Source organism: Salvelinus alpinus, chromosome 13 (genome assembly GCF_045679555.1).
Source record: "Salvelinus alpinus chromosome 13, SLU_Salpinus.1, whole genome shotgun sequence".
NCBI classification, from domain to species: domain Eukaryota; kingdom Metazoa; phylum Chordata; class Actinopteri; order Salmoniformes; family Salmonidae; genus Salvelinus; species Salvelinus alpinus.
In genome coordinates this window covers 360396-372750 of record NC_092098.1, presented here as the reverse complement: position 1 = coordinate 372750, position 12355 = coordinate 360396, and the positions used below count along the sequence as shown (strand labels likewise).

The 12355-nt window shown below is 42.8% G+C and overlaps 1 protein-coding gene across 2 annotated transcripts in view; it reads right to left on the bottom strand.

Moving 5' to 3' along the window:
- abcg4a (ATP-binding cassette, sub-family G (WHITE), member 4a) overlaps positions 1–8545 on the bottom strand; it is a 36744-nt gene extending 28199 nt beyond the window's left edge. The window contains exon 1 of one of the 2 annotated variants that reach the window (XM_071337377.1): positions 8295–8545. Coding sequence is in view for 1 of the 2 variants with exons in the window: in XM_071337376.1 (XP_071193477.1) it covers positions 7803–7850 (48 nt within the window). In the remaining variant the exon portion in view is untranslated. Of the gene's footprint in view, positions 1–7802 lie in introns of both variants that reach the window. The other variant, XM_071337376.1, reaches the window with a different exon arrangement.
- Between the last annotated feature and the right edge of the window lie 3810 nt (positions 8546–12355).

Sequence of the window (12355 nt, the reverse complement as noted above, 5' to 3'; positions counted from 1 at the left end):
TCCCAAAAGATATGTTCCCAAAACACAAAAGACAGATGAAATGTGTTCTAGGAATGTTCTTGCAACATCAGGTGACTGTTTTTTACACTATAGAAGAAACCATGTAGAATCATCCACACAACTGGACAGTATTTGTGTTTTGGGAACATACCTTTAATGATGTCCCCACAATGTTCTCACCAGACTGTTCCAACAACCCAATGAAACATTCTGGTAACCTTTAAAGAATAGATTAAATGGGTTCTAGGAAAGTTCTTGCAACACCAGACAAATGTTTTATACAAATATTCTATAGTCATCAGCGTGACAGGACAGTATTTGTGTTATGAGAACATTTGCCGCGACCTACCAAATGTTCTGGGAACTTTCACAGAAAAATTTTGGTTTGCTGGATATTCTGTTAAATCCCAAAGCAAATGTGGTAAGAATAGATCCATATTATGTTATCATACCATGGGATATAGATAAACCCAATTCTCTGCCATGGGCTTGGAGGTTTGAGTATTGAAATGTAATAAAAAAGTGGTAGATTATCAAGCAATTGAGTGAATGATGACGTGACGAGCTGACATTGATTGACTGTGAAAAACAAACTCTGCCAGGCCTACTCCATAAGGACATGACCTGGACAATCAGTTTGTAATGTAGGGATGGTGTGGCTCTATATAAAGCTGTGAACAGTGATGATGAGACAGTGGAAACAGTGTTGTAGTGATTGCAGACATGCTAGACAAGCTCTTAGAGGTCCGACGGTTTTGGCGGTGCTAATGTGATTAGGGCTATAGACGTCCCAAGTCACACCCTATTCCCTATATAGTGCACTACTTTTTCATTTTTTTTTTTACCAGAGGCCTATAGGGAATAGGGGGCCATTTGGGACACAGGTTTGGTCTAGTTGTACAGTGAGGGAAAAAAGTATTTGATCCCCTGCTGATTTTGTACGTTTGCCCATTGACAAAGAAATGATCAGTCTATAATTTTAATGGTAGGTTTATTTGAACAGTGAGAGACAGAATAACAACAAAAAAATCCAGAAAAACGCTTGTCAAAAATGTTATAAATTGATTTGCATTTTAATGAGGGAAATAAGTATTTGACCCCCGCTCAATCAGAAAGATTTCTGACTCCCAGGTGTCTTTTATACAGATGACGAGCTGAGATTAGGAGCACACTCTTAAAGGGAGTGCTCCTAATCTCAGTTTGTTACCTGTATAAAAGACACCTGTCCACAGAAGCAATCAATCAATCAGATTCCAAACTCTCCACCATGGCCAAGACCAAAGAGCTCTCCAAGGATGTCAGGGACAAGATTGTAGACCTACACAAGGCTGGAATGGGCTACAAGACCATCGCCAAGCAGCTTGGTGAGAAGGTGACAACAGTTGGTGCGATTATTCGCAAATGGAAGAAACACAAAAGAACTGTCAATCTCCCTCGGCCTGGGGCTACATGCAAGATCTCACCTCGTGGAGTTGCAATGATCATGAGAACGGTGAGGAATCAGCCCAGAACTACACGGGAGGATCTTGCCAATGATCTCAAGGCAGCTGGGACCATAGTCACCAAGAAAACAATTGGTAACACACTACGCCGTGAAGGACTGAAATCCTGCAGCGCCCGCAAGGTCCCCCTGCTCAAGAAAGCACATATACATGCCCGTCTGAAGTTTGCCAATGAACATCTGAATGATTCAGAGGACAACTGGGTGAAAGTGTTGTGGTCAAATGAGACCAAAATGGAGCTCTTTGGCATCAACTCAACTCGCCATGTTTGGAGGAGGAGGAATGCTGCCTAAGAACACCATCTCCACCATCAAACATGGAGGTGGAAACATTATGCTTTGGGGGTGTTTTTCTGCTAAGGGGACAGGACAACTTCACCGCATCAAAGGGACGCTGGACGGGGCCATGTACCGTCAAATCTTGGGTGAGAACCTCCTTCCCTCAGCCAGGGCATTGAAAATGGGTCGTGGATGGGTATTCCAGCATGACAATGACCCAAAACACACGGCCAAGGCAACAAAAGGGGTGGCTCAAGAAGAAGCACATTAAGGTCCTGGAGTGGCCTAGCCAGTCTCCAGACCTTAATCCCATAGAAAATCTGTGGAGGGAGCTGAAGGTTCGAGTTGCCAAACGTCAGCCTCGAAACCTTAACGACTTGGAGAAGATCTGCAAAGAGGAGTGGGACAAAATCCCTCCTGAGATGTGTGCAAACCTGGTGGCCAACTACAAGAAACGTCTGACCTCTGTGATTGCCAACAAGGGTTTTGCCACCAAGTACTAAGTCATGTTTTGCAGAGGGGTCAAATACTTATTTCCCTCATTAAAATGCAAATCAATTTATAACATTTTTGACATGCGTTTTTCTGGATTTTTGTTGTTGTTATTCTGTCTCTCACTGTTCAAATAAATCTACCATTAAAATTATAGACTGATCATTTCTTTGTCAGTGGGCAAACGTACAAAATCAGCAGGGGATCAAATACTTTTTCCCCTCACTGTATAATGTTGTAAGAGGTTTTATTAGGTCTACGGTATAGACAGGCTGGATGTGGGGGGATCTGATTCCCGGCCGGTACGAGGAGTGGAGGATTTGGTTACAGACTAGCAGAGCCTTATAGTGCTGAAACGGCTAATTCTCGTGAAACCTCCTGGCCTACACGGAGTATCCCCCCTCCCCCACTGCTCCACTCCTGACTCCCCACTCTCTCTGGCCTGGGCAACGTGGAGGATACACGTCGCACCACACAAGCCAATTAAGAGGAAATACACCAATATTTCACATTAGCTTTCACACACACACACACACACTTTATACTACCTGTACAGCTACGCTTACCACACCACAAAAAAATACTTTTCTGGGGTACAAAAGCTGAGTCCTTCCTATCGACGGTTGGTTGGAACACGACACCGGTCTGTTTTGTTCTGGTTCCCTTGTTTTGCAACTCGCATATCAAACCTGCTCTATTGATTCTAGCTCCTATGAATTATTCTAGGGGGGGACTTGGTTTCCCTACTACAGCATGAAAGGCATGCAGGCAGAGCAACACCAACACTATTTATGGGTTGCACGTTGTCACAATATTGTTGTGAATGTTTTTTTGGAAGACTGACTCCCGACTGAATGTTCTACTCAAGCTGTCTGAAGCTCATAGCTAGGCAGTCATAATGTACAGTACACTACAGTGCATTCGGAAAGTACTCAGACCCCTTGACTGTTTCAACTATTTATGTTACAGGCTTATTCTATTAAATACATTTTCCCCCCCTCATCAATCTACACACAATACCCCATAATGACGACACAAAAACAGGCTTTTCGAAATGTTTAAACTGTATTACTAATAAAAATGGAAATATCACATTTACATAAGTATTCAGACCCTTTACTTAGTACTTTTTTGAAGCACCTTTGGCAGCGATTACAGCCTTGTGTCTTCTTGGGTATGAAACTACAAGCTTGTATTTGGGGAGTTTCTCCCAACCTTCTCTGCAGATCCTCTCAAAATCTGTCAGGTTGGATGGGGAGTGTCGCTGCACGGCTATTTTCAAGTCTCTCCAGAGATGTTCGATCGAGTTCAAGTCCAGGCTCTGGCTGGGCCACTCGAGGACATTGAGACTTGTCCCGAAGCCACTCCTGCGTTGCCTTGGCCGTGTGCTTAGGGTCATTGTCCTGTTGGAAGGTGAACCTTCACCCCAGTCTGAGGTCCTGAGCTCTCTGGTGAACGTTTTCATAAAGGATCTCTCTGTACTTTGCTCCATTCATCTTTCCCTCGATCCTGACTAGTCTCCCAATCCCTGCCGCTGAAAAAAATCCCCACAACATGATGCTGCCACCACCATGCTTCACCGTAGGGATGGTGCCAGGTTTCCTCCAGATGTGACACTTGGCATTCAAGCCAAAGAGTTCAATTTTGGTTTCATCAAACCAGAGAATCTTGTTTCTCATGGTCCGACAGTCCTTTCGGTGCCTTTTGGCAAATTCCAAGCCGGCTGTCATGTGCCTTTTACTGAGGAGTGGCTTCCATCTGGTCACTCTGCCATAAAGGTCTGATTGGTGGAGTGCTGCAGAGATGGTTGTCCTTGTGGAAGTTTCTCCCATCTCCACAGAGGAGCTCTGGAGCTCTGTCAGAGTGACCATTGGGTTCTTGGTCAACTCCCTGACCTAGGCCCTTCTTCCACGATTGCAAAGTTCGGCCGGGCAGCCAGCTCTAGGAAGAGTATTGGTGGTTCCAAACTTCTTCCATTTAAGAATGATGGAGGCCACTGTGTTCTTGGGGATATTCAATGCTGCAGAAATGTTTTGGTACCCTTCCCCAGATCTGTGCCTTGACAATCCTGTCTCGGAGAGCTATGGACAATTCCTGCGACCTCATGGCTTGGTTTTTGCTCTGACATGCACAGTCAATCGTGGGACCTTATATCGACAGGTGTGTGCCTTTCCAAATCATGTCCAATCAATTGAATTTACCACAGGTGGACTCCAATCACGTTGTAGAAAAATGTCAAAGATGATCAAAGGAAACAGGATGCACCTCATAGCCAAGTGTCTGAATAGTTATGTAAATAAGGTTCCTGTTTTTTATTTTTAATACATTTGCAAAAAAAAAATCTAAAAATACATTTTCGCTTTGTCATTATGGGGTATTGTGTGTTGATTGATGAGGGGTAAAAAATATTTTATTCATTTTAGAATAAGGCTGTAACACAACAAAAGGTGGAAAAAGTCAAGGAGTCGGAATACTTTCCGAATACAGACATGGGGCTTTACCTGTAAAGTACCGTCTTTTTGCAGGTTTAGGTTTCTGTCTCAATGGGGTAGGAGGTAGAAATGCAGCAATTTATTTGCTCAACACCTAGTCCTGTTACAATATGTAAAGGCTCAGTCAGTGAGTCATCGGAGTATACTGTAGGTGCGGCTGGCTGCTGCCCCTTATGACTGCCTAGCCTCAGACAGCTTGATTTATCCACAAAGATCTTTATAATAAGTTGCAGTGGGAGAAAGCACACTTACAAGCAATGGACGTATACTTGACAAGATATTAGAGGTAGTTTGAAGTGTGTTATTGTGTATCAAGTCAATAGGAAGTCGCATAGGCCTAAGCTGCCACATACAGTTGAAGTCTGCAGATACTTTTGTACCTGTTTCCTCCAGCATCTTCACAAGGTCCTTTGCTGTTGTTCTGGGATTGATTTACACTTTTCGCACCAAAGTACGTTCATCTCTAGGAGACAGAACACGTCTCCTTCCTGAGCGGTATGTCGACTGCGTGGTCCCATGGTGTTTATACTTGCGTACTATTGTTTGTACAGATGAATGTGGTACCTTCAGGCGTTTGGAAATTGCTCCCAAGAATGAACAAGACTTGTGGAGGTCTACAATTTTTTTTCTGAGGTCTTTGCTGATTTCTTTTGATTTTCCCATGATGTCAAGCAAAGAGGCACTGAGTTCGAAGGTAGGGCTTGAAAATTCATCCACAGGTCCACCTCCAATTGACTCAAATTATGTCAATTAGCCTATCAGAAGCTTCTAAAGCCATGACATCCTTTTCTGTAATTTTCCAAGCTATTTAAAGGCACAGTCAACTTAGTGTATGTAAACTTCTGACTCACTGGAATTGTGATACAGTGATATATAAGTGAAATAATCTGTCTGTAAACAATTGTTGGAAAAATTACTTGTGTCATGCACAAAGTAGATGTCCTAACCGACTTGCCAAAACTATAGTTTGTTAACAAGAAATTTGTGGAGTGGTTGAAAAACGAGTTTTAATGACTCCAACCTAAGTGTATGTAAACTTCCGACTTCAACTGCAGTTGAAATGATACACAGCAGTGCAGCAGTGTGCAATGATACAATGTAGCATCAGCTACATAGACCAAGTCTAACTAAAGCTAACATATCTCACAGCAAAACTGCAAGGAGCCAACACTGTATCACATCAGTTTCTTCCCTGGAGGTAGAGTTGCCCTTAAAACAGATGTAATAAATAAAACTCCAATCTGCATTGTGTGGTGCTGTTATAGGCCTACTGTAAAGTGTCAATTCTGTTTAGCATGGCTCAAACCTTAACTCCTAGATTGAGGAAAAGGAGAAAACGACCTGACCATGGCCTCTATTGATTGACATTCCATTAGTGAACTTCAATTAGCACGCTGCTTTAAGCACTATAACCCGTCCGACCACTAGAGCACTGCTTTAAGCCCTAGAACCCGACTGACCATTAACACGCTGCTTTAAGCCCTAGAACCCAACCGACCACTAGAACACTGCTTTATGCCCTAGAACCCGACCGACCACTAGAACACTGCTTTAAGCCCTAGAACCCAACCGACCACTAGAACACTGCTTTATGCCCTAGAACCCGACCGACCACTAGAACACTGCTTTATGCCCTAGAACCCGACCGACCACTAGAACACGGCTTTATGCCCTAGAACCCGACCGACCATTAGAACACTGCTTCATGCCCTAGAACCCGACCGACCATTAGAACACTGCTTCAGGCCCTAGAACCCGACCGACCACTAGAACACTGCTTCAGGCCCTAGAACCCGACCGACCATTAGAACACTGCTTTATGCCCTAGAACCCGACCGACCATTAGAACACTGCTTCAGGACCTAGAACCCGACCGACCACTAGAACACTGCTTCAGGCCCTAGAACCCGACCGACCACTAGAACACTGCTTTATGCCCTAGAACCCGACCGACCACTAGAACACTGCTTTATGCCCTAGAACCCGACCGACCATTAGAACACTGCTTCAGGCCCTGGAACCCGACCGACCACTAGAACACTGCTTTATGCCCTAGAACCCGACCGACCACTAGAACACTGCTTTATGCCCTAGAACCCGACCGACCATTAGAACACTGCTTCAGGCCCTAGAAGCCGACGGACCACCAGCACACTGCTTTAAGACCTCTACAGAACCCTGACAAACCAATGGACTCAGCATTTTTACAAAACATTTGTATCCAAAATGGCACCATGTTTCCTTTATAGTGTACTACTTTTTAAAAATCAGAACCCTATCATCACACTATGCTCTGCAGAACCCTAACGAACCATAATGGGTTCATCTCAACAGAACCTGTGTATCCCAAATGGCACCCTTTCCCAAGTAGTGCACTATAAAAGGAATAGGGTGCCATTGTGGACGCGGGCTGACAGACCATAATGGGGTTCTCTCTCTGTGAGATCAAGGCTGCCCTGTTCTTTCCTCTCTCATGCATTGCCCTGCCGCCTGGCCACGTGATGGAATGGGGGGGTAATAAGGTGGCACATCTAAAGGCATATGGTTCATGTCTTTCGTCTGTAGCCTTAGCTGATACATTGCTGGCAGTAAGGAATCCAGTGCTTGTCTGTCCTAATGAGTAATTACTTGGTAATAGCCTGGAGAAGTGGCACGGGTTCTCTCTTTCAGAGGCACCTGTTACTACGTTCCCTGTGATGATGTAAACATCAAACCATCTCTTGAATCTGTGTTCTTTGAGCTCTCTACCAGAACAAAGGCTAAACCTAATTATGGTTGTACTGCACATGGGCTGATATGAACATAGAACTGAGGTGTTTGGAAGGAGGGTGGATGGAGTGAAAGAAGAGAGGTTGTTCCATGCTGTTCCATGCATTACATCACTAATACATGCATGATCTGAAATAGACTGCTATTCCACGAACACACACAGGCCTACATGCAAGCATAAACGCAATGCACACAAATATAAACAGCTAATTTTCAATCCTTCACATTATGAAACATTTACCAATGATGCATTAATTAATCCAACATACTTTTTCTTGAGTGTTGACTTGACCAACAATAGAGCACTCCGTTCCCATTTATGAAGAGCACTGGTCAGTTCATCCCTTTACAATGAAACAGCAGACCCAGCAACAAGAGATGGTGCCCAACGAGTCAGTCCCGTGCCAGGCAAAGATCGTCACTGTGTTCCAGGCTCCATGAAGGTTCGGTTCGGTTACGGCGCGATGGAGAAGGATGAGGAAACGGTGTTTTTCCTCCCCAAAAAAAGATCACTCGGTGCTTGCTATGCTACATAACGTCCTGCACACAATATCTACCGCAATTATTGTCGAAATGATAAAATCCCCCTTCTGGCCGGAATAAGTGTGGTATGATGATTGTCAGTGATTAATAATTCAACAAATGCTGCATCTTTAGTCAATCAATCAGGAGTGCGTTCGATTTCTGACAGATTATAGGCTAAATCAGACGTGTTATACTTATTTCATTCCCATATCCAGAGCACCTATCAGACTACTCACAAACGTCCTTGCCGCGGTGTTGATGATATTTTCTTTCCTACGTCTAGTCTCCACGTCTTCTTCTGGCTTGCTGCAGTAGCTCAATAGCACGCAGTACCGTTATCTTGCCGGTCAGTGCCTCTCTGGCACGCCCGTCGGTCTGGGTTTCAGGGCGTTACTGGCAGGTTTTGCGAGGAGATAGTCCACAGGAAGCCCAGGCTGAATGCTTTTAGAGCTATGATGATGTGATTATTGTGTTTTATGTATAGGACACATATGAATCGGGATTATGGGTTTTCATCTGAATTAATTCAAAACAGAAATTGACGGACCTATAGGCTACCGACCCCACACAAAGTTGTATTTTGGGGTGCCAACAGTAGTTTAGAAATGCGATTAACATATAACACAGCAGAATAATACTTGAATATTTGTGCAATTACAAACATTTATCGCACTATTTTTTGCTATTCCTTATTGGGCAAAACGATTTGGAATGATTTGGCACATAGCCTATAAGCATTGACGACCATGTCGTAGCCTATGCGTGTTGCCCATAGCTACAAAAAAAATCCGATTGAAAAGTCGATACACCAATCCATTGTTTGTTTATTTCATCTTAGTGATGTAAGCAATACAAACGTAGGTTGTAGGCTATCGAATGCACCCACCGATGTGAATTTATCCGCGCGCGGTCTCTTTAAAGACCGCACCTGCGCATCTGTCTGGTGCTGATGCTGCAGTGCCCGGGTTATTTTCGGTGAAACAGTCGGGGTTACTCCCGTTCAAATAACGCCCTAAAATCACTCCGTGGGAAGAAACCAAAACATATTTGGCCTGAGTGTTTTTTTTCGCCAGCCAACGTTGAATATTAGCCAACCTCATAAGGTACCATAAATAAGCAATTATGTCATGCTCGTCATGAGCGGGGATAGAGTACCTTACACGTGTGGATGATTGCAAAGATACTGTCTTATTCGTCGTTAAATGGTTATCCTATCTGTTTAAAAAGATAGTGGACTATCACAACTATCATTGTGTAACTAAGTCCAATGATAAGAGTAATGGCTGCAATTGCAGGTATTCCGTACAATAGCCCTATAATTAAATAATTAAATATAAATACAATGAATAACTATTCTAGACATTTCTGTTTAAGAAAATACTAGGCCTACTCCCCTCTTCTGATGTAATTTGCTGTGACTTTGTGCATCATAGATAAAGCCAGTAATTGATCTAAGGTGAGTATATGCATATGGAACAGCTGACCCATAAAGATGCACTCCTTACATTTGCATAGGAACGATTTCATATTACAGTTTTTTTATAGCGTTGGTGCAATTTTCACAAGCATGTGGTACATTGTCAAAACTCTTAGTACAAAACTTAAAACAGATTATCAAAAAGGCAATTGTTTTGAAACTAAGGACAATATGAATTGACTAAGGACATTACACTAAATCAGTCACTTTTTCACCAAACTTAATCAGTGTTTCATCTAGAACTACATGTTTGACATTGCAATACATGTTAATATAAAGTAATTGCCTTTCACAACGCAATGCTCATATTACTTTTGATATGATTCTCTTTTGTTAAGAGATTTCACCATTACTTAATCTGACTGCTCTTAATTGATGATCACTTAAACTTTTGTTTCTACAGATTGAGAACTAAATCATGAAAATGTCTGAAATAGAAACATGAAAAATATGATATATACACACACACACACAACTATGATTATGAATTTACTCCACAGTAAATAAAAAAAAACTGATAGACAAGAACAGATATACTGTATGTAACAAATCAAATCAAAGTTTATTGGTTGCGTACACAGATTAGCTGATGTTACAGCAGTTGCAGTGAACTGCTTCTGTTTCTAGCTCCTACAATGCAGTAATAAAATATAAAAATATTCCAGAAAGTCCAAAACAAATAATAAATGCATTCCCTATACACAGTGTTCAAAAGACAGTGCTCTTTCTATGACTGATCAGGTAAAAGCTATGATCTCTTATTGATGTCACCTAAATCCACTTCAATCAGTGTAGATGAAGGGGAGGAGACCGGTTAAAAAATGATTTTTAAACCTGGAGACAATTGAGACATGGATTGCATGTGCGCTACTCAGAGGTTGAATGGGCAAGACAAAACACTTACAGTGCCTTCGGAAAGTATTCAAACCCCTTGACTTTTTCCATATTTTGTTAAGTTACAGCCTTGTTCTAAAATGTATGAAATAGTATTTTTTCCCCTCAATCTACACACAATATCCCATAATGACAAAGGAAAAACAGGATTCAAATTTTTAGCCAATTTATAAAAAATGAAACGTAAATATCACATTTACATAAGTATTCAGACCCTTTATTCAGTACTTTGTTGAAGCAACTTTTCCAGCGATTACAACCTTGAGTCTTCTTGGGTATGACACTACAAGCTTGGCACACCTGTATTTGGGGGAGTTTCTCCCAGTCTTCTCTGCAGATCCTCTCAAGCTCAGTCAGGTTGGATGGGGAGCGTTGAAGCACAGCTATTTTCAGGTCTCTACAGAGATGTTCGATCGGGTTCAAGTCCGGGCTCTGGTTGGGCCACTCAAGAACATTCAGAGACTTGTCCCGAAGCCACTCCTGCGTTGTCTTGGCTGTGTGCTTAGCGTCGTTGTCCTGTTGGAAGGTGAACCTTCACCCCAGTCTGAGCTCTTTGGAGCAGGTTTTCATCAAGGATCGCTCTGTACTTTGCTCCATTCATCTTTTCTTCGATCCTGACTAGTCTCCCAGTCCCTAAAAAACCGCCATGCTTCACCGTAGGGATGGTGCCAGGTTTCCTCCAGATGTGACGCTTGGTATTCAGGCCAAAGAGTTCAATCTTGGTTTCATCAGACTAGAGAATCTTGTTTCTCACGATCTGAGAGTCTAGGTGCCTTTTGGCAAACTCCAAGCGGTTTGTCACGTGCCTTTTACTGAGGAGTGGTTTCCGTCTGGCCACTCTACCATAAAGACCTGATTGGTGGAGTGCTGCAGAGATGGTTGTCCTCCCTGACCAAGGCCCTTCTCCCCCAATTGCTCAGTTTGGCTGGGCAGCCAGCTCTAGGAAGACTTTTGGTGGTTCCAAACTTCTTCCATTTAAGAATGATGGAGGCCACTGTTCTTGGGGACATTCAATACTACAGAAATGTTTTGGTACCCTTCCCCAGATAAGTGCCTCGACACAATCCTTTTTTGGGAGTCCCACAGACAATTCCATCTACCCCATGGCTTGGTTTTTGCTCTGACATGCACAGTCAATCGTGGGACCTTATATAGACAGGTGTGTGCCTTTCCAAATCATGTCCAATCAATTGAATTTACCACAGGTGGACTCCAATCAAGCTGTAGAAACATCAAGGATGATCAATAGAAACAGGATGCACCTGAGCTCAATTCAGTCTCATAGCAAAGGGTCTGAATACTTAAGGTATTTCCATTTTTTAATATTTTATAAATTAGCAAAAATGTCTAAAAAACTGTTTTCACTTAGTCATAATGGGGTCTTGTGTTGCTGAGGATAAAAAAAAAAAAATACATTTTAGAATAAGGCTGTAACTTAAGAAAATGTGGAAAAATTCAATGGGTCTGAATACTTTCCGAAGTGCCTTTGAACGGGGTATGGTATTACGTGCCAGGCGCACTGGTTTGGAGTATGTCAAAAACTGCAACGCAGCTAGGATTCACGCTCAACAGTTTCCTGTGTGTATCAAGAGGATTCACGCTCAACAGTTTCCTGTGTGTATCAAGAATGGCCCATCACCCAAAGGACATGCAGCCAACTTGACAACTGTGGAAAGGATTGGAGTCAACATGGGCCGGCATCCCTGTGGAACGCTTGACACCTTGTAGAGTCCATGCCCAAAGGATGGAAGCTGTTCTGAAGGCAAAAGGGGGTGCAACTCAATATTAGGTAGGTTTCATGTATTCAAAATTAAGCTGCTGAGGTATTTTTAATTTGGGGGGGGGTTCATACCGCTTTACTAAAATTGCATTGGCCAATACAGTACTCTAATACCATGATACAGTATATCCCATTTACGCAACAGA